Source organism: Corvus cornix, chromosome 2 (assembly GCF_000738735.6).
Source record: "Corvus cornix cornix isolate S_Up_H32 chromosome 2, ASM73873v5, whole genome shotgun sequence".
NCBI classification, from domain to species: Eukaryota; Metazoa; Chordata; class Aves; order Passeriformes; family Corvidae; genus Corvus; species Corvus cornix.
This window is the reverse complement of record NC_046333.1, coordinates 37,131,606-37,154,573: the sequence shown is the minus strand read 5'-3', so window position 1 is coordinate 37,154,573 and position 22,968 is coordinate 37,131,606. Positions and strand designations below refer to the sequence as shown.

General features: G+C 36.4%; 1 protein-coding gene across 5 annotated transcripts in view; it reads left to right on the top strand.

The window, feature by feature from the left end:
- ANO10 (anoctamin 10) overlaps positions 1-22,968 on the top strand; it is a 122,236-nt gene that overhangs the window by 5,474 nt on the left and 93,794 nt on the right. For 4 of the 5 annotated variants that reach the window (XM_039571236.1, XM_039571232.1, XM_039571227.1 and 1 more), the window contains 8 exons: positions 589-723; positions 2,248-2,367; positions 4,399-4,968; positions 7,301-7,356; positions 8,794-8,868; positions 9,821-10,003; positions 13,424-13,615; positions 15,685-15,813. In XM_039571236.1, coding sequence (XP_039427170.1) covers positions 589-723; positions 2,248-2,367; positions 4,399-4,968; positions 7,301-7,356; positions 8,794-8,868; positions 9,821-10,003; positions 13,424-13,615; positions 15,685-15,813 — 1,460 coding nt within the window. Of the gene's footprint in view, positions 1-588; positions 724-2,247; positions 2,368-4,398; positions 4,969-7,300; positions 7,357-8,793; positions 8,869-9,820; positions 10,004-13,423; positions 13,616-15,684; positions 15,814-19,306; positions 19,423-22,968 lie in introns of those variants that run through there. The other variant, XM_039571240.1, reaches the window with a different exon arrangement.

The window sequence follows — 22,968 nt, the reverse complement described above, 5'->3', positions numbered from 1 at the left end:
AAATTAGGAAGCCTTCAGAAGAATTGTCAGTTGCAAAAGCGCCACTTCCATTTCTTTCATGCCTTTACATTATTAATGCAAATCTGACACAAATTCCCCTGTTGACAGAATCTCTAGGATTAGCTGGAATTCCAGCTGCTGTAAATATAGTTTTGGCTGTATCCATTGGTATTTTTTCTTTTTAAAGGCACAAATCTAATTTTAGTTTTGTCGAGGTGCAGTCAGAGAAATTGTCACCTACAAAAGAAACTCTGCCATCTATGTTGTCTTGACAGTATTTCTGTTTGCCCAATTTAACTAATACTTTGTTGTTATTCTTTGTATTAGAGTTTTGTTGATATTTTAGCTTCTTACTTAGTGTATTTAGGGCAATCCCTATAGTTTCATATTCCTAAGGGGAAAAAATAGTAATTTATTTTTTATCTCCAGGAAATCAGACTTGTGTTTCCATGATGATAAATTCATGGGGCTGACATAGGTTTGTTGCTGTAATTTTTTTTCTGTTTCTGGTTTTTTCTTTGTAGTTATTTGCTGCCAGGGTTGTATTCCTGTGCTGCACCATTTCATACAACCTTCTTTTTTATCTAGATGACAATCACAATTTCCTTACAATGGCAGAATGTCAGTACATCATCAAACATGAACTTGAAAATTTGAGAGCTAAAAATGAAAAAATGATCCCTGGATATCCTCAGGCAAAGCTGTACCCAGGGAAATCAATTGGTAAGCAGTGTAGTTTGTTGCCTCTAACTCACTGTGTTGATGTAGGATAGTGTTCATGGTGGAAAAAAAGTAATTTTCCTTTAATGAAGAGAAATCCTTCAGACATTCAAGTCCCACTATTTTTAACCAACTTTGTTTTTTCACTGGTTCAGTAATAGGAGAAAAGGCAATGGATGCACAATACAATGAGAAATTCTGATTAGGTATCAAGAAAATATTTTTCACAACAGGGTAATCAAACATTTGATCTGGGATTTAAAGAGATTATTGGTAACTCTGTCCTGGGAGACTTCTAGATCCTTTCTAGACAAGGTCCTGAGCAGCCCAATTTAAGCCACACCTACCTTGAGCAGGTAGCTGGACCTGATTACTTCCAGAGGGCCTTCTATCCTGAGTTGTTCTGTGAGGCTGAGGCTCTGGTCTCTTCAGTTGGGTAGTTTTTGCACATGTTGATGTTATTGATTAGTTTTAATTAGTACCAAAAATACTAATTTTTAAATTACATGATTATATACTTGGATTGTCTCTGTATAAAAATACTGGAATGAGTAACAGTGCTCCAGAGTTATACATTTCGTAATATGAAGGAAGTTTTATTTCATTTATTTGGTTTCACTGATTCTCCTCTTTGCTTCAAGGGCTCTTCCTTTTCATGGGAGAAAGAAGCAATGAGAGCTGGTGCTATTTTTATGGTAGCTGGAACTAGTTTGTTGGCAGAGATGCTACAGATTCTTAGGAGAATGTATCTTAATAATTGTATGTCCTTTTATAAACAGTATCTTCATTCATTAGTGTAGGTCATCAAAGGAGATCTGTGTATATTAGTGGTTCAAAACATGTAAATAAATGTAGATGTCAGATGAGTTTACATTGGTAATTTTTTTATATAGCCAAGGTATTTTTCTAGTCATGTCAAGCAGATGATGATGGGAAATAGTAAAGTACTGTCACACTTCCAGTGCCTCCCTGGTTTTTTAATTTATTTTCTTTTTTCCGTGGTTGTAACTTCAGAGCAGTTTGTTTATCCACACACGTTGTATTGCTTTCCATAACAAAGTTAAATACAGATTGTGGAATATGTAGTTTGTTTGCAATGAACATGTGATGTAATTTATGAATTAGTGTAAACTGATGTTTAAAAGGTTTTTTTGTATCTTTCCTATAATCAATACAATGATGGCTTTGTGGCTATCCCCACAAAGCTACATATGGCACTTCAGTCCTGACCTGTAGCACTTTTTGCTATTGAAGCTGCATCTGGTTATATTGCAAAGCTATGGAGTAGTTACTAGATGTAAAAAGGTTGCTCTTTCTCTTCCAGTGGACAGCACAGTATTTGCAGGAATAGGTACAACTGCTCTCTATAATTTTTAGCTAACATGAGACAATTTTTTTAGGATTTGAGTACTAGATCTATTTCAAAGGAGCTTTAGGCTTGCTAAGCACACAATGTAACCTGTTTGCTTATGTCAACTTCACTGTCCTTTGAAGAAGTGTAAGGTATCTATTTCTTTTCTCTTCTAGTGAGAAGATTATTGACCAGTGGTATTCTTGTTCAGATTTTCCCTCTGCATGATAGAGAAGAGCTGAAAAAGCTTCGTCACAGATGGTATGGCCGAGTGAAAGTTGGTTATCAACCTTTAGGTATGTGAACAGCATTTGCACTGTGGTCATGCAATGGAGTCGTGAAATTAGACCACTGCTGTTTTACCATTTGGACAAGTTTTTCCTCTTCTAGTGTTTCCTGTGTGACCTCCTGAAATGGTTCTAGACTTGCAAAATTGGTGGTTCCAGAGTCTGCAGATTTGGTGTCTGTGAACTTCCATGTAACAGCAGTCTGCACATCACAAATTCTCCCCACCAATCAGTAAAGCAGGAATGGTACAAGCCAAGACTGTTTTTTCAGACTGACTCTTGACAAGCTCCCATGTGTTTGGAAATCCCAAAGCTTTTTTGTGTTGTAGGTGTGTCAAAAGTGTATTTACAACTGTTTGTTTTATATTCATTGTCTGAATGAAGACTGTATGTTGTTGCATGCCAGCATCACTTGAATGTATTTTAGACACTGAATAATCTTAAAATGATTATAATTTTTAGTCTAGCCATGTGGAAAGTTAAGTTCTAAACTCTAAACCTGTAAATGTCATTTAAAAATAAGAAACTAAGCGTTTGGAAGCTTGCCTGATTTTAAGTCTCTCAGTCTTGCAGTTGCTTGAGGTTCTTTCCTGAGCTGCAGGAAGTTAAAGATCTGGCTTGATATGCCTGCCACAGAGCATTGTGTTAGGAGCCTTATTGTGTGCTGGTCTTTTGTTTATGTGAGAAAGGGTTTTTTTTGGACTGACACTGAATCCTTACAAAATTTTGAAGTAAATCCCAGGTACCTGTTAAGTATGTACAAATTTAGGGATGTCGTTCATGTTGGATGCTTGGAGTGTGAAGTCATGCTGATGACCTACACTTGAATGTATTTGTTAATGACTTTTTGATTGACAGGGATGTTGGAGTGCTGATCCTTCTGTCTGTTTACCTTTCCTTCTTGCTTTCAGAGACTTTTATCTGGTTGGCAGTTGTAAGCTTCTGCTGTAGTGTTTTGTAAGCTGTAAGAATATTCTGGTATTGCATGTCAGGTTTTTTTGTGGTAGCGTGTTACAGAGGTAATACACTGCAGTAGTGTATTTACAGTGTCAGTTCAGAGGCCATGCTTCTGTGGCTGTTTTGTTAAGCTGGTGAATGCAGAGCAGTGGCATACAAGCAATCTGGTCTTCCAAGCAGGTGAAGATAAGAGATTTCAGCATTCCCAACTCTGTTTGATAGGCATTTCTATATCTAATCACTTCTAGATTATATGAATAATAATCCTATTTTTTTGTTGTTGTTGTTATTACTAAGATAAGTGCGATGTCTTCTTGGAGGTAATACATCTGTCATGAAATATATCCATTACTAATGCACTTTCCAAGTCTCTGTAGCAGACAAACTTAGTGAGTACAGGAAGTATTTCATGTATCAGTTGTCTGTTGAAGAGAGTTATCTCAACCTGATTATTCTCTCTGACATGTTTTAAGATTTAAGATTTTGATACACCTGACCATCTATTCCTTTAGTTCCTTGAGGGTTGTCAAAGCACAGCTAGCTTTTTTTCCCTGGGCAAGATGAAACAAATTTGTTTTCCAGGAGTGCATATGCCAGTGGGATTTTTCAGAAGCTGGGTGTCACTTGCTGTTAAAGTTTGGTTTTTATTACATCAGATGTCTTCCATGCCGTTCATTGATCAATTCTGTGTTCAAGAATGATAGTGTTTTCTCTTCGGTTGGTTTTTTTTCTTTTTCTTTTTCTTTTTCTTTTTTTTTTTTTTTGTTTTGTTTTGTTTTGTTTTGTTTTCTGTTTGTCTGGATAGCTGATGTTGATATAGTAGTTATTGAGGTATTTGACTTCCTTACCATCTGAATGGTATGGTTCTGTGTGTATATATGTAACATAAAAAAAATTCAGATAACCATCTGACTTTCTGGAATAAGGGTGAAGGAAGAAAGAAGAAGCAATGATATTCATTGTGTTATTTAGAAGAAAAAAATTCTGGCCAATGGAAAGTTACAAGTTCATGTAAGGTCAAGTTTGATATTGTACTGACTTCTCTGTTAAGTGTAGTCTTAATTGATTAATTTCTTTCTGCAGATGACATACGCTGCTACTTTGGCGAAACCATTGCTCTCTACTTTGGCTTCTTGGAATACTTCACATTTGCTTTGATTCCAATGGCTGTCATTGGGATTCCTTATTACGTGTTTGCATGGGAAGACTATGACAAATACGTCATGTTTGCCACATTCAACCTCCTGTGGTCCACTGTGATACTGGAGGTTTGGAAGCGGATCTGCGCCATCCTGACGTATCGCTGGGGGACGTTGCTGATGAAACGACAGTTTGAGGAACCAAGACCAGGCTTCCATGGTGTGCTGGGTATCAATCCTGTCACTGGCAGGGAGGAGCCAGTGTACTCAAGTCTTAAGAGGCAATTACGGATTTACCTGGTGTCCTTACCATTTGTGTGCCTTTGCCTCTACTTCTCACTGTATGTGATGATGATTTACTTTGACTTAGAGCAGTGGGCTCTGGATTATCACAAAGAGAATGAGTCTAACTTCAGCAGCTTGATGCTGTATGTGCCCAGTATCATCTATGCTGTTGTGATTGAAATTATGAACCGTATCTATCGGTATGCTGCTGAATTCTTGACATCATGGGGTAAGAGAGTTGTTCATTCTTCTTCCTTCAAGTTAGAATCCCACATACTTAGAATTTGTTTCTTTGTAGAATACATTACTGTGAGCTCTTGTTCAACAGAATGCTAAAGAAATTTCCCAAAGTAGGTTCTTGCTGTGGGGTAAAAGAGATGGCCTTTTAAACTTCTTATATTTTGGGTGTTCTGAGATTGCAGTTTCATATTTGGTTTAATTTGGTCTGAGTCTGACATGCCATCAGAACGGGTGATCCTGCCTTTGGTGCAGATGTTCCCCCTCCCTGATTTAGCTCTTTGGCTGGCTGTATCGGCCATAGTGCTGACAAAAGAGGTGAGGGGAGAGCTCAGAGGTGTATGGATAGCAGGAAGGGCTGTCCTGGCCAGTTGCACCCACAATCTGGCTTTGCTGAGTGTGTTTTAGTCTGCTGTACATCTGTGCAGAGGCACTGAGGTTACAGAACCAAATCTAAACCCAAGAACTAAATGTCACATGAGAGTGTTTATGTATGCTACATATATAACAAAGACTGGGATTTCACATCCCTATCAAAATGTGATTCTCTGGGCACCCTTAGAAGAGGAGGAATGTTCTAACAGATTACCTTTTTTTTTCCCCTTGTGTGTGTGACTGATTTAACAGATTAGGCCTTGTGTTTTGTAACCTAGCATAAGGACAGTGAAATGCTAGTATTTATTTTGAATTTTAGCACTTCTACAGACATGTGAAGTCACTTTCAGACAAAGTTAATAGATTAAGCTAATGGACAATTAACTGCTTCGTGTCACTCCATATGGCATTGATTTCCAGGACAGAATCCAGATTACTAAAGCTGGAGACACAGAAAATTAACAGAAGAAAGATAAAGCAAAAGGGAGATTGATGCAAAGACAGAATAAGAAGAGGTGTTGAAGTGGGGGCTGGTTATGCTTGCCAAAATGATTTGCTCAGCAAATTCAACCTGGCAGCCATGGTAGTAAAAGCAAGCAATTTCTTGATTTGTTTGTGACTGTTCAAGGTTTTTATTTAAATAATGATTTTTAAATTCATATCTAGGGCTCAGTTGGCTGTTTTGTTTCACTCTGTTTTACTGTACAGCAAGAAAAAGCATTTCTGTGAACTACCCAGTTATGTTGGTCTGATAGACTGAAATGTCTTTAGCTGGCAACTGAAGGGGGTTTTTTAATCCAGACTTTTTTTGGTTTTAAGCTGATGTTTCATATTCAGCAGAGACAGTACTTATGTAACCTGCTACACTGACAGCTTGTGCCTTTTCTGAGCTATCTGATATGTTTATGCTGCCATGCTCTGAATAGGCTGAAGAGCTCATCTGGCTGTCCTACCTTCCTTCCCACCTGGCCTATTTTCAGATAATATCTGACTTCAGCAGCTAAAGTGACAAAGCATGGGAAACAATCTGGGGTATTTTAAGCACCCCTTTTGCACCCACTTATCATGAAAGCTGATTGTATTGTGAAAGCTAAAAGTAAAAATTGCATTCAGTCACTTGAGTGTTATTTTCCACATGTCAGGCCTTACTTCATGCTCCTGTCAGAGTAGAACTCTGCTGTTTTGTCCTGAATGAGGTCCATAGGTGATGGTGTCTCCTTTCAGCCTTGTTGACACAACACGTGCTCGTGTACTGCCTTCTCAGTTACTGCTTAGCCAGGGCTTTAAAGGTACAATCTGACAAAGTAGCAGGAAGAAATTGAAAATCACCACTTCCCTTTTCTCCCCTCTAGTAAACCAGCCTTCCTGAAACATGAGGTTCTGACAGTGTATTTTGAATGAACTGAAAATCTCAGTTAAAATGAATAATGCATCTGTTGAACTTCATGAAATCTAGTCTTGCTTTACAGTCTTACGTAAATTCCTTGGAGAGGGATGGGAGTATTTCTCAGAACATTTACTGGTTTTGAATCAAATTTGCAATTGTTACTTTTTGGTATATATTCCCATTAGTCTTGCATTAGTTTTCAGCCAAAGAGCAATCAATAATTAGACACATTTTGTTAAGTCTAAAGAGTGGTGGATGTTTTTTCTTCTATAAAATAGCTCTTCAGAGTTAAGAAATATATAAAAGGAAAAGTAGAAAAAATACTGGAGTTGTAGTCAAAAATGTGTTTGATAATATTGTGCATCAAATTAGCTTTATAGATTAAGTGAGGTATTGGTACAGTATACATTCATTTTACCATAAAGTGTTGGAATAATACAAACTATTAGATAAGTAATTTTCATGCAGAGTAAAAGTGTCTGTTTGCCCTTTGGAGAGCAATGTCTAGTACATGATAGGAGCTTCTGCTGTTTACTAATTAATAATTTTGTTGCTATTTTAGAAAATCACAGGCTGGAATCTTCATATCAGAACCATTTAATTCTGAAGGTTTTAGTAGTAAGTATGTCATATAAGCAGCTTTTAAGATTATTTAAAAAGACAGCTTGTGCTGTGTTTTATTAGTGCTTTCCTAGCATTACCGCAGTGACCCACAGTTTTGCTCAAGGCCAAATAGTAGCACAAATATCAGAGTAAAGAAGATTTCTATTATGGTTGCAGTAACTGCTAGACTGTTTTAGATGCCTCTTTTATAGTGGAGAGTTGGCTTTTTATTTGTATTGATTTGTTCTTTCATTAGGATGCTGTATATATAAGTTTCTGTTAATTGGTGTGGTCCTGTCTTCAACTGAGAACTATTCCATTCAATTTTTGCACGATTTTATGGTAAACCATATTTTTAAAAGTTCATGTATTAACTTCCACCTATACTAATGTTCAGACAACTAGTTAGAGGAACCTGAAAATACCTGTCCATCAGTCTGCCCCTGTGCAGTTCATAGCATATACTGATCTATTTAGTTTACCTAATCTTCTTGTTTCCTTTTTGAAAAGATCATTTAAGTTTCTTCCTTCTTTATTTTCTCTATTTCCTTAGAGTTCCTTCCTTATTTCCTTCACCATGGTTTTTTTTGTGTGTGTGTTTATTTGGGGTTTGTTTGTTTTGTTTTGTTCTGTGATATTTTTTGTGTTATATCTCTGTGTTACTCATCTGTTACTGGTAATGATTAAAAAAATTGTGAAATGTCAAGTGTTAGTTCCCCCCAGTTTTCGTTCTCAGTCTGTGAGAGGCTCTCTGCACTCCCAGTATTTATCTGCGTTGCCCATGAGCTCCAAAACAGGAGCTGCAGCACTGTTAGCAAGTAGGAAACTTCAGAGTTTGATTGTGATTTTTCAAGTACAGTACTGTGATTATGTCTCATTTTAGAAGTAGGAAATATTTCTCTTGGCCATAAAACCTTTTGAAGTGATTAAATATAAAGCACAACTAACATACATAAAGGAACATTTTTACAGATTGAGAGATATATCATCCAACATGTATATTTTTGTAATACAATAATATTTTATATATTATTAATATATAAAATGTTATATATCATAATAAATATGTTGATAAAGTAGTTATTTAAAAATTCATTGATCTAAATTAAGATCAATATGTCCTTTTTATAGTGTTATCTCTGGAGAAATTGCCAAAAAAATGAAAGTTAAGTAGAAGGTGATACATTTTTAATGTCCACATTTCGTAATTCAGGTGTAGTTCTCTTTGTACACTTTACTTTAGGAAAGCATTAAGCTTGAGTGAAAAACTTAGTAAGACCAATATTGAAAATATGTTTTTCCTGACCTAAGGTTTGAAAATGGTAAAGAAAACTTTAATGGACAGTTTACGTCTTCATGGAAACCATTTAGTCAGAACAGCTGTTAAGTTAGATGATAATTTTGCATCTGAACTTTTGCTTGAGTACTAAAACCAAATATTTTTATTTGCAGTTCAACTTCTTAAATTGTTTTGCATCTCTGTTCTACATTGCTTTTGTGTTGTTTGATATGAAGCTTTTGAGGCAGGTGAGTTCCAAGAACATCTTAAGAATGTTGATGAATCTAGGAAAATAACGGATTGATTGAAAGACTTTAGTATTTAATAGTTATTCCAAAACATAAACTTGGCAATTAATATATTTCACCCATATTTTCTTGGAAATCCAGCTTCCATGTTTCAGTTTCCCTAACATTATTGCAGAATAATAACAGAGTAATTCTTTCTCTCTGTATAAATGAGGAAATGCTTTCAAATAAATTTGATTATTCTCTCACATAGATGAGACTGGGAAATTTTCATTTCCTCTTTATTTCCTTTTATGTTAGAAAATGTTCTTCTCTGTAGTGTTTCTAATGAGAGACTCTTGAGGATAGGGTTGTGATTAAGTTTATGACTACAGTGAGGATCTGAGAATAAATGAAAGCAAAAATAATTTGTAGTTATTTTAAATCAACTTTCTCACTCAAATGCATGAAAATTACGTATAAGGAAAGTATTTTTGCTCTAAACATAATGAGCAGTACAAGAACTTCAGCTCAAGACCTCTGTTACTCTGAAGTGATCTCTAGCAAAACGCTTGACATATATATACCGGACATAACACTTGAGACGTTTCCTGTAGTTTCAGGTAAAATCAGGAAATAAAAAACAGAAAAAAATTCAGTCTTTAGCTCTGTGATTGCCATTGGTATATATTAAATATGCATTACCCTTCATTGTACTTGGTGTACTGTTTCCAAGATACATACAGATACACAAAATATTTAGACTACTAACTCCTAATTAGTTCTTTTCAGCACACAGCAGAGGATGAGAACTAGATCATCTGTACTTTTCATATGCTATTGCTAGGTTTGTTAGGCTGGCCTTTTCTTCATAGTATAGTAACTTAGAGTGGTACAAGAGCACACAGAATTGCAAATGATCATAGGTTCATCACAGTTCTATTTTTTTTTTTTTTTTTTTTTTAAACTTAAGAGCTTGGCCACTTTGCTGATAACTTCGCAGATCCTCAACCAGTTTGCAGAATCCTTGCTTCCTTACTGGCTTCAGAAGAGATACAACAGGAGGATGAAGAAACGCATGTGTTCCCAGAAAACTGATAGGGATCTGTCAATAGCTGAACAGGTCAACATGGAGAAAGAAATGGGAACCTATTTGGTATGTTGTACTACTGTAAAAGAGTTAAAACTTTTCTGGGCTGTAGTTGACAGAGGCATCAGCTAAGGCAAACAAATACTTTTGGCTGTCTGGCCTGGCAGCTTATTTTCAGCTTCATCAGCTTTGCTGGTAGCTGTTTATGCAGCTTTATGGTATCCTGGATCAAGTAGTGGATACAGTGCAGGATCCCAGAATGAAGGGAAGGAATGAATAGAATGAAGGGGAAGGAGTGAACAGCTCTTATCTGGAGCTACCTAACCCCATATCACTGGAAAGAAGTATTTGTGCAATATGCCCTTCATCTCCAAGGGCAACCCAAAGGCTGCCGGGATGAGTAGGATGGCACAGGGCAGATGGAAATTTTCTGTTTTGATTTGGTGTTGCAGTGGTGCTAGTTTAAACAGTCAGTTAAACTAGAGCCTGAGAGAGAGAGCACTTATGTCTGGATGGGGCCAGAAATGGAGGATAGAAGAAACCAGCTCTTCAAAACAATACTCTTGCTGGAAGCTCTTGTCTCTTGAAACCACAGGTTTGGTATTCACTGTCTTCTTGGTTCTGTTCTTGACCACCTCCTACGCAGTATAATTTTTAATTGTATTTAGCAGATTTCATACAATTCATTACTTAAAATTCTGAAGAAATTAACACAGTGGACATCAATGTGTATGTTAAGGCCTTACAGACTGGCTGACAACTTGATCAGATGCTGCAAGCAGAGTCACAGGAGTCTTAATACTGTATGATTTATGTTTTTGCAGAGTAAGAAGTACATGTAGATAGTGTACCTTTCATGTAAAAGGTAGACATTAGCAGTTTGAAATTTGATAATAATGCCCTATCAGAGTCCTCTCTTCCTGCATGAAGTGCCATGAAGTGGGAAAAGGAGAAAGAACTATCACCTTTACAATTTGAAAACTGTACAAATGTGTTCTTGTGTGAAGGTTGGAGGGAGATAGATTTAGACAGCCTGTCTGCCTTGCAGGGCAGAACACAGCAGAAGTCCCTGCGTTAGTGTCTGAACTGGTAAATCAGCACAGTCCAGCACAACACCTGCACATCTGCCAGCACAGCTCCCAAAGTTGTGTGTCAGCATCAGGCCTGACCAAATAAGCTCTGCCTCTTAGAGCTGAGCTGACTCCTGCTTCTCAGCTGTCACATACAAAGCCAGTTTGGTGTCTGAGTAACATTGCCCAGTGCTTCTTGTGCAGAGCTGGATCAAATGAATCTGCACCTGTTGTACTGTTGTGCCCTGAACAGTTTTTCACGGGAACCCAAGAGGTCAGTTGTAGAGTTAGGACTTTGCCTTGCATGTGTCCACTGCTAGCCTCAGTTTCAGTTCTAAGTACTGTGTACTCAAAGCCCAATTTTATATTCAGTCTAAAGATTATTGTTTTGCTGTGCTTGTCGATAAATGATATCAGACCGCTGATTTGTTTGCAAGCAGTAAGCTGTCAGCAGGCAAGAATATTTCTAAAATTAAAACTGTCACAAGGGGGAACCATTTGACTGTTTAGTAACTGAGGAGTCTTGACAGAATTCTGTGTTTCAGGCTCTTTTCTTTTGTTTTCCTTCCTTCTTTCATATATTCTTTAACATTGAATTTTCTATTCTTTTTGTCCTCATTCTTGCTTACTTTTCAAATATCCAGCCCTTAACCCTGTTTAAGATCTAAAAACATCCTGCAATAATGTTTTAATTATTATTTTTCTAATTTCTGCTTCACTCCTCTAGTTAATTTTTCCCTGAATTTCTTCCTTGGTTTTGTTTCCTTGATGCCGTAGCTGATCTCATGCCTGCCAGTTGCGCAGTTACACATTTCTTTAACATCGTCTTAGACTCCTGTCTTCCTACACAAAGTTTCATAAATTGAGTAGGAGAAAAATAAATACTTACTTTGTTCATACTCTGTTATTCTAAAAGCCAGTAGGTATTGGGCAAGGAAATGAGAAGAAAAGTGTGGGAAGCAGTGGGAATACTGTGCAGTTACCAGAAGGAGGAGCACAAAGGAAAGCTCTCTCTCTGCCTGCAATGATTGTCTGAGAAAGTGATAACAGTAACAGATGTGTGGCTGCCATTCCAGTGAGTGTTCCTGCAAATGTCCCTGAGGAAGACCTTAGCAAAATTTAGAGTTTGTACAAAACGTTTCTGACGAAAAAATCTTAATGGCTTTAAAAGTTAGGTAGCTCTTCCTGGTCTGGCCTGCAGATTGGTTTCTGAGACCCAACTAGTGTGCAACTTTAAAACGAGTTCAAGTGAAAAATGGAATCAATGAGTATCCCATATTGATTTCTGAGCTTGCAGAGTTCTACTGCCTCTCTCTGTTTCCTAGGGGAAAAAAGCACACGATGCTGGAGAGGGCAGTCAGTTTAATGGCTGTGATGGGCAAAAAAGAGTAGGTAACTGTATCAGATGATACTTGGAGCCAAACCCACTTTTATGTGGTTCTTGTAATAATTTCAGTTACTGTCAAGTCTTCATGATTTCAGTTTTGAGAGAGGACAATACGTGTGTCTGTGTTAATACAAGATAGCTAGATCCCAGTCTAACTTTTTTGTTGTATTTCACCATTCTTTGCTTATGAACACTTTCTCTTTAAAAGTGATTAGTTTGGTTTTTCATTAAAAAATTGCTGCAGTTATAGCAAACTATTATTAATACTACAAAACTAATATGCAGATATATGATCACCTACATGTGAATACTTAATCAGCACTTAAGTACCCATGTTCTTCATTTAAAGATCAGGTGACAGACCTGTTGGGATTTGTTAAATAGGTTTTTTTGTTTGCACTAATTGTTCCTTTGAGATGTCAGTGCTGACTTGTAGATTTCAGCCTTCAAGTGGGCCACTAACTCTGTCGTACCGGTTTGGAAATAAACAAGCAGAAATACCAGAAACGAGTTGCCTATCTACCAACCTACCATTCTGGTTGGATCTTTCATGGACAGTCTGAAATGCTAGGTCTTCTATTGCCACAGTGCTTTCAGGAGAATGTTGTGCCAGTTTAAATGCATGGTGCTGTTTTTCTGTTCCTCACTGTTCCTTCTGTTACTGTTTAACTGAGATACTCAGGAACATTGATAAGTTGAGACATACATAAACAGTAAGAATGTGTTTATACAGTTACTTCATGTAATAAGGATAGGAAGTGAGACTTGCAGAAAATTCATTGGGCAAAAGGAAAACCCTGGGCCTCTCCTTGTAAGAAGTTTTTAGTGACTGAGTAATTCCAAATGAATTATATTTTTTAAAAAAATTGTCATTGTTTACTATCAGCAGTCATTTCCAAACAACAGATTTGGGATGAGGAAACATATTTGCAACTGTAGTATGATTTCTGTATTTCTTCTTTTTTTTTTTTTTTTTTTTTTTTTTTTTTGGTAGCTTACAGTTGTTCTTCTGTTTGCTCTATTTTTCAGGGTACTTTTGATGATTACCTGGAGTTGTTCCTACAGTTTGGCTATGTGAGTCTTTTCTCGTGTGTTTATCCACTGGCAGCTGTCTTTGCAGTGTTAAACAACATCACAGAGATATACTCTGATGCCTTAAAGATGTGCAGAGTTTACAAGCGTCCATTTGCAGAACCCACAGCGAATATTGGTGTTTGGCAGGTAATTTTTGTGTCTTTTTTTCCTATTCATTTGTTTAAAAGAGGTTTCAACAACAGTGTGAAAGCTTTATGTTTGTCCCATGAGCCACTTTAAAGTTCAGTAGGTACTTTGTTCTCTTCAATGCCCTGGCATATCATCTATCCAAATATATATCCCAATGATATTTTTGGTGGGGTTTTTGACCACATTTCTTTCAGTTGCCTTGGAAAAGAAAGCATGTATTTTCTTGGAAAAGAAAGCATGTGTATTGTACTCCTGTTACAACTTCAACAAAGCAAAGCTTCCAGATATTGCCCAGTATTCTTTATAGCCAGTGTATTTTGGAAATAGTAACTTCTGATGCAATCTCAGAAGCATGGAGCTCAGCAGGGGTTTCAAGAGAAGTGGAAGAATAGGTAAGTAGTTGGATTCCTAAGCCAGGCTAGTGGCCTGTGCTGCTGTGGTTACTGGTACTCAAGCTGACTAATTTTAAAATAATCCGGATCTGTGAGCAGGAGCTGGCACTTTCTGCACAGCCTGAACACTGTAGTCTGTCTAAACAATTTCATGGTAATAGGACTGGGTTAAGCATTTTCTGTCCTCAGTTGTTTGTCCATGCAATCATGCTGCCACCAGCTATTTTGGGGCCTGTCGAGTGTGCTGCATCAGTGAACTGATCCTGACCAGAGTTTTCTGGAGTGACTAAGTTGCATCCAGAAACGTTGGCATTCCATAATAGCAGCGGCTTGATAAGGGAGTGTGAGGTTGGTTGGGGGACCTTTCTAGGGGATGATCCATATTATAATTTTATTTTAAAAGTTTTGTAGCATTGCATAATGGAGATAAAGGGCACAATGGATTATTTAATTTGAAGGGTTTGTAAATGTTATCAAATGAAGCAAACGAGAAGTGAGAAATGAAATAATGAAACCTCAAGTAAAACATACAGTAAAAACATGCAAACCAAGGGTCCTGAGCAGTGTTCATTAGACACATATTAATGAAGTGGACTTAAAGGTGAAGTCTTCTAATAATATGTCATTAAAATGTGTCAATTATAATCTGCTTGCATTTTAACATGGGATGTACTTTCTCAGTCCAGATCTATGCTGCCAACTTCTTAATGGCATAGCTGCATTGACCAGTCATGTAACCACCAGAATAATCAGGCTGTGGTCGTAAGTCACAAGCATAGCTGCAGGTATATTAATAGCGTTTAGTTTTGCTAGAATAGTTTGTTTCAATCAAGAGAGCAGGCTGAAAAATTATTACTGGTACAGTAATTTTATTTTATGATGTAATTTTTTAGCTAATAGCAGAAATGAATTTGCTTTGTGAATTAAAAATAATAACTAAATTTTCAAGTCATCCATTTCATATGGGAAATTAGAGCATTTGCTGGAAGATTTCTGTTAAAGGAATACTGGAATTATTTCATCAGGTGAACTGAGTCACTAGTTTCTTGTCAAGGAGAAAGCTATTTCTGCTAATTCATTGTGACAGTTGCTACAATTCTGTGTCAGTCTTTCTCATTCCAGACAGGACCTTGGAATAAGTAACCATTATATTGCAAATGTAATTGTTAAGCTGTATTAATATTTTCAGACATTTTGTGGGACCTCTGTAGGCAAGAGGTTCTTAGACTTGTGCTGTTGCACGTGTTTAAATGTAAGTCTTTCAACAAATCTCAAGTGGTTGTGATTTTAAAAGGCATTCTGAACCATTCTTACCTTTTCCTCTTACTTTGCGTTCAGACCGAACCTTCAAAACCAGTGTTATGACTTAGTTCCTCTTGGAATTTTGCAGTTTTTCCTTTATCCTGAAATAAATTTGTTTAGGAGTACAACTGTAGGTGAGTGTGTACTCTTTTATGTGTTCAGGTTACAACCTTGTTGTGGTCTTGTCAAGTCTGGACTGCTTGCCAAACAAGTCTTACGCTATAGAATTCAAAAGATGAAGGAAAATAAAAAGTTAAACTAATGGGTCTTCTGAGGCTTTAATGAAAAGAGGGCTACTGTCCAGAGCAATTCAGGGACCAGTAAGTTAGAGGTAATGGTCATAACTGTAAATATATTTGTGTTTTATTTCAGTTGGCCTTTGAAACTATGAGTGTAATATCAGTTGTTACTAATTGTATACTGATTGGAATGTCTCCACAAGTGGATGCCCTTTTCCCAGACTCAAAAATGGACCTTGTTCTGACTGTGGCATTGGTGGAGGTAAGTCTGCCTTCAAACAATGCATGTTGTAGCAAATAATATAAACATCAGTGAAAATGATCTTATATTAGAAGGAAATTAAGATTTCCTTATCAAAGAAGTGTTTCAAAATCTTTTTTGATTTCTTTTGCTTCTGTGTTTTCATTTACTGTGAATGCTGTTGCCATACTTTCCCATGCATTCCCAAGATACTGTGTATTTGTTTCTTCATGTACTTCAAGTATTTAGTAGGGCTATTTCAAGAAGCAAAATAATCACATTTTTGTGAACTGTTTATTTCTCTGCTTGGGTTGTGACCCTGGCATATCTTAAAAAGACTTCCTACATAATCTTTATGGACATATCCTGTAGGGCTTATCTGAAACAACTGTGTGTCAGGACTGTAAATAATAGTGATTGTAACAGCATTTGGGTTTAATCTTTTCCTAATTCCATATAGTAAGCACATCAGTGTCATTCCTTTTCAGACATGGCGGGATGACTGTGGGCATTTTACATAACTGAAATTGCAGGCCTTTGCCTTTATAAATCTTTGCTTCAGGGCTTTCTTGTATTGCATTGCCTTGACTTTTACCATTATTCTATTTTCGCTTTTAGGAACTGGATTGCTTTTCTCATGGCAAAAGGTCTGGATTGTGTATGTGTGGTTACTAAAGTGCACCACCTTACAGAGGTGCATCTGGAGCATATATTTCTTTGTTGTTCTTTTTACAGGTATTAGGTGTTATGCAATGAATTATGAGCTTGCTTTGGGTTTTATTTTCCAAACCTTAAGGTTTGCAGAGTTAACTGTAAATATGAGTCATGTCAACTGGTTTGCTGGAGACTACAGGCAGCCTGATGCACTCTTCTATTATGCATGTGTGAATATTTACATTAACCTCAGTGAGGTGTTCTAATATAAAACTGATTTAGCAAATTAAATGTAATTACATAGCTCATTACTGGACAACATATTTAGAGAGATGATATTGTGAAAATTGGATGAGTAAATGTAAGCAGTATGGATTTCTGGCAGCTTAGAGATGGGGCTGTTTTTGCCTTTGCTCGCTGTGTGTTATCCTTTTTTCTGTTTAAATGTGACGCTTGCTATTTGATCTCTAGGCAGACCTCTGTTTCTTGGTAGACCAAAGGAGAATACCAGCATTTTTATCTAAATTTAAATTTTGCTTATATGCAACCCTTTAGGGAACAGGAATTGCAGCATAATAATTAGGTATCTCTTGGAACTCCTGAACATTGTAGCTCAAATAAATGCTGTGGAAAGGGAGGTTCAGAAAACAAAGGGAAGAAGGTTTGGAGGGAAAAGGTGAGTTAGTACTGAGGGGAGGAGAAGGGAAAAATGTTATCTTATGTAGAGAAGCAACTTCGGGGAAGACCACCAATCTATAATTAATGTAGTATGAAAGGACTGTTGGAGGCTAATGCTGGATGAGCCAGAGGAAATGAAAGGTAATAATTTGGTTAAAGAAAAGTCAACTTTTCTCTAATTATTCTGCTTAATTAAAAAAACCCAAAACAACCAAACAACAAAACTACAAGCCATAATGCACTGGTCAGAAAAGGTCTATTTTAAAAAGTTTTAATCAAAAGTGTCCAGTATGCTTGATGATTTTAAATATGCTAGTTTGATTTTTTTTTTTTTTTTGGTGATTGTTTTTCTGTTATTGTCAGCTATTTATTGTCTGAGAAAAAACATATACAAAACCAACATTGTGGGTCTTACAGTATGTTTCTGGAGCATAATAAGCCATGTGATTTTTTTGGAATGTCATTGGTTATAAACAGTTCCAAAACTACTCAATCTGAAATGTAAGACTTCTGCAGTTTCCATAAAGACACTCTTTCAGTACATTTTAAACAGTATTAAACGACTCCACACGTGTGGGGTTTCGGGGGTATTTTGTTTGTTTGTTTTAGTCTTTTAAAGAGATGGAGAATAGTTCAGGTCATACAATACTGCAAAAAGTTTCATAACACAAATTTTTAACTTTCTGGAGTCCAAAAGAGTTCTCCAAAGTGAAACACATTTTATACAGAAATTTAATTTTAAAAAACTATATGAAAATGAACACAGCAAACAGGAGTTTTATTTCTGTTGAAAATTGTTTCAATTGTGTTGACAGCTAAGCATGTTCTGAGTTACAGAAATTTTTTTATCAGAGGTTCTGTTGTACATATTTCAGGTTAAAACATTGATTACAAAAGGTTGAAAGAAAGGAGGATTACTGAATGCTGTGGGGCTATGAACAGCAGCAGTATAGATTTATGTTAACTTCAAGAGACGGGGATATTTTTGCTTTGCTTCCTGTGTATTTACTCCTGTCTTACCTGTTACACTGGGACTTTCTTTTATCTGGTGCCTGATGAAACAGATCAGGGAGTTGATGTGGGAGAAACTGTCTGACCCAGTTCACTAGGGAGCAGGGCAGAACAGCGGTGTGTGGAAGACACGCAGTAGTGCCGTGGTAGGTTTGTGCTGGATTAAATTTGTGGGACTTCTGCACTACTGAGCCTTTCTCCTTAAAGTACCAATTTACAGAAAGATCTCTGAGCTATGAAAGGAGCACAGATCTCATGTATTGGCAGTATTCCCATGTACCTCTACGCTATTTAATGATTGAACTCTGCGTCTCAGTTGTAAAGAAATATTCAGGAACAGAATATAATATAAACTTCTAGGACAAACCTGGTGCATCTGGAGTACATCAGTGTCAAGGTAGAAAAACATTCAGATGTGAAATTTTCAGATAGAAAAGATAGAAAAGATCAGCTAGTAGAGATTCAGAAAAACATGATACAGGTGAGTTATTTTCTGATGTTTGCTGCAGGTGAGGATGAGCATTTCACAGTGTGTTTTATGCTATTTTGACAGCATCTTGACAGCCAGTTTGAGAATGTTAAGAGAGAAATTTGAGTTTGCTATGTGTATTTTCACATGTTCTATTGATGGGGTAACCTACTTAAATCTTAGCTGTCTTTAAGTATTTTAATCAGTTCTAAGTAACTGAGACTCCAGTTGAGTATTTATATATCTGTTTGATGCAAAACTAAACAGAAAAGCACTGTTGCTGTCAAAGCCAAGCATGGGTATTTGCGATGTCCTGATTTTTTTTTTTTTTTTTTTTTTCCAAAAAATGCTAGTGCTTTTTAATAATAGTACTAATACTCTTCAAATGGAAACAGTTTATATGGCAACATTTAACACCTCCCACTGCTGAAGTAACAAAGAACTGTGTGTGATACTCTTATGAGCATTCTGTACCCAGTCCCTACCAATTTATGCAAAATATTTCCTTTTTCATTAACAACTCTTAACTCTAATGCTGTCTACATTTTTGGTGGGAATATGTATAGTGTGAGAAATGTAAATGCTAACTAGAATACCACAGAATAAAATATTAACAATTTCAAAATAACAGAAAGCATTAAAATAGTATAATAATATTTTTTAAAGTATTAAACCAGTGATTTTTTTTTTTTTTTTGAACAGTTGACCTATTTTCATCAATTCAACATCTGCTTCCATGGCAACATGATTTGAACCAGGAGTAGAATGATGAAACTCCCCTCTTTTACTTATGGATGGGTGCTAACTGAGTGCAGCCAATGCAGTTTTCAAACAAAAAAAAGTAGTTGAATGCCCTTAAAGCAGGAAACAATAAATCCTTTTTAACATAATTTAAAAATAGTTGTATCACATAGTGTGTTTAGTTATTCAGACTTCACCATAGACACATAATTCTGGTGTGAATTCGGGTGCAAAGGAGGACATTCCAAGCACGTGTCTGTGCTTGTGTGAAACTGTTCCAATCACTTCTGACTGCCTACACTGATTTGAACCAAAAAAAAGGAAATAGCTCTGAAGAAACTCGGTGAATAGTTAGGGAAGTAGGTTAAAACAAGTGTAACCTTAATTCTGCAGTGCTTTTTAAAATTTTTCTTGCAAAAGTTGTTGACAAAGAGTTTTGTTCCTGATGACTGTTTCTTTTTAGTGTGGATTCTGGTAAGTTTAAGGAATGCTAATTAAATCAGTGTTGGGACTACTCTGAAAGTTGAGTTCAAGAAATCAGTTGTATGTACAACTCTTAAGCAGTGATTTTTGCTTTTAACAGTACATCAGTAGTGGTGTTTTGAAGCAGTAGCTGTGAAGTTCACTCATCATGAATGTGTCCTAGCCTCCAAAAGCAACGCGTGTATCCAGCCCTGAAGTGTGTACTAAGTAATAGGAAGCTTTTTTGCAGAAGTGCACTAAGCCTGGATGCTCTATGTTACATTGAGGCATTTGGGAATTAGCTTGGAAATATTAAGTAGTAATGAAGGTCCTTCTTGATAAAATCTGACATTATGATATAGGAATGCAATTTTGGGAAGAATGTAATCAGCTCTGCTATAGATGAAAATGAGGACCTTTGCATAGAAACATGGCTGGTGTGTTTGTAGTAAACATAGTATAAACAGTTGCTCTGTGTTCATTTAATTTCATGGTGTCTTTATAAGGACATAGATCTTCATGAGCATCATAGAAAAATCTATATTGAAAAGTTGCTTCTGTAAGAAGTATGGAGTGGAATAAAGTAATCCTTTCTTAAGCTTTGTTTTTTCTGGGTGAGAGAGCTGATGGTCCATTTATAAAAGGCTGGAAAGCAGGAATCATAGCATGTCAATAAAGCTGATTGAAAATCAAAGTGATTGAGGGTTGCCTGGTATACAATGTTTCTTTAGAATTCCATTTTATTAAGTGTATTTTTTCATCAAAGGCCTCCTGGTATAGAGTAGGAGCTCTTTGATCTTCTGCTGAAAAATCTTGTTGTAATGGTCCCAAGACTCAGTGAGCTCAACAGTAAGCCTGACAGTTTTTTCTGAAATGATGTGCCAGAGAAACTGGGAAAAACTAGAGTCAAGCAGTTTGAATTCTAGTAGATGACAAGGTATATTTATCGTCTAATTCTAGGCATCATTGTACTTTGCATTCTACACAAACTTGAAAATTAGTAAACATTGCATCCAGAGTACAGTTGAGGATCTTTTGAATCCACTTTCTTAGCAGAAGCAATTTTAGGTGGATTGTTATGTCAAAATTCAAGTATTTTGCCTTTTTTTTCCCTTTAAAATTTCTTAAATGTTTTGCAGCAGATTTCAGTGCAATCTGTTTTCTCCTGATAAAGCTGGGTAATTTTGTTTTTTAAGAAACAGTTCTAGTTGAATTACTTCCTCACAGTAATGTACACGACTCCATTCTGGCCAGCTGGAAATGAGGCATGGTCCTGCACGGTATAGCGTTCCGCATGTGTGAAGCAAGTAGCTTTGTTCCTGTAGAACTCATGAGTTTGGGATTTAGAAGATATGCTAAATATACATTTATGTAAGGACCAATTTTAGTAGGAAAAGAACTGGGGAAAAGTGCAGAAAAATAGGCTGCATCAGCATGCACACGTATAAATCCTTTGATAGTGTTGGAGTTACAGAAGCGCAAAGATTGAAGCACAATAGCTGTGCATAAAGCAGTGTTTTTGCTAAATTATTTCTGTGTTATTGCCAGGCACTAATGTAGCATATAGGAGCTGCAGAGTTTCACATATGGGATCAAAGAGCAGTATATGTTGGAAGGGACCTCTGGAGATTGTTTGCCCAAACCTGCTGAAAGCAGAACCCTGGATTAAGTTCTCCATGTCCTTATCAAGATAAGCTAAGACTTGAACACTTCCAGTGAGAGGAAGGCACCCACTTTGCTGGGCAGCCTGGTCCACTGTTTAATTGTTCTCCTGGCAAATAATAGGGGTTTTTTCTTATGGGAAGAAAAAAAATTCTCTGGTGCAAGTTGGTAGCTCATGACTTCTTGTTCTTTTGCTGTGCATCTTTGTGAAGAGGATACCTCTGTATTCTTGAAAACTACCTGTTAGGCATTGGAAGAATGTGATTAGATCTCACCCACTCTCCCAAGCCTTCTCTTACCTGAGTGTAACAAACTGAGTTTCTTCAACCTGTGTTCCTATGTCGGGTTCTTCAACTCTGTACATGGCTCTCCAGCAGGCTCCCTCCAAGTTTTCAGTCTCTGCTTTCCAAGTTGCCAGTGCCACTTAAAAAAAAAAAAGTGTTTTTAATGTATGCTTATCCCCTTAAGTCTTTCTGCTAATTGCAGTGTGTATTCTTTCTTTTGTCTTCAATCTATTTGCTCTTTAATCAGAGAAAATAATTTCTGGGAGTGTTAGGCAACACTTCTAACTTTCTTACTGCTGAATTTTTTTTGGCAACAGGCTTGAGGTATTTCTCTTTCCATGTGTTAATTCTTTTCTGTGGTAATGTGTTTTTTCCATACTGACATACATGCATGCGTATATACTAGATTTATAACTTGAGTAGTTTGTCAGTTTTCAGGTATAGCTGCAAAGCAGAGTCCTTAGTGGTAAATATTTGATGTGTGGTTTCAATTTCTTCCTAATAGTTGAATGTATATGAAAAAATACTTGAAAAATACCTATAATGAGTAAATATTAATTAGGGGGTTACATATAAATCTGTTTTTCAAAAATGTTTCATGGTAGGGTACAAACCTTACTGTCAGCTTTACAGTTCATTTTTTGGAAAATTTAATTCCTCTAGTATTTTATTTCAGTGAAACAGATATCCTAGCCGAGACCTATCTATGCTTGCACTTGTGGTGAAAATGGGAAAACATAGGAAAATGGAAAAATGAGCTTTATGCAAATTGTGTAATTATTTGGTTCATTGTTGTATACATACATAAAATAATTCTTCAGCATTACTAATTCTGAATATTAAAAAAGTCAATCCAAAACACTAGTGATTTCAATTAACATATTGTTGTTCTAGAATACCTCTACCTCAGCTGCAAACATTTACTTAATATATACATATACATAAGAAATCATATCTAAAAGCCCTCCTTTGAAAATCTAATATATGTATGTTTATATTTTTAATACAACACAAAATAGTAATTTGATTTTTTTATTCTCTGCTACACAAGTAACCCACTGCAATTTAGTTTATTCCTAGGATTGAAATTGTGAGACATAAAAATAGTTTGCTATTTTAACGTCAAGCTGAAACCCTGGCAAAAAAAAAACCAGTAGTTGCTGAATAGCCTTGGTGTAAGACTTAATGAAAGCTTCTAAAGCTATAAAGACTTAC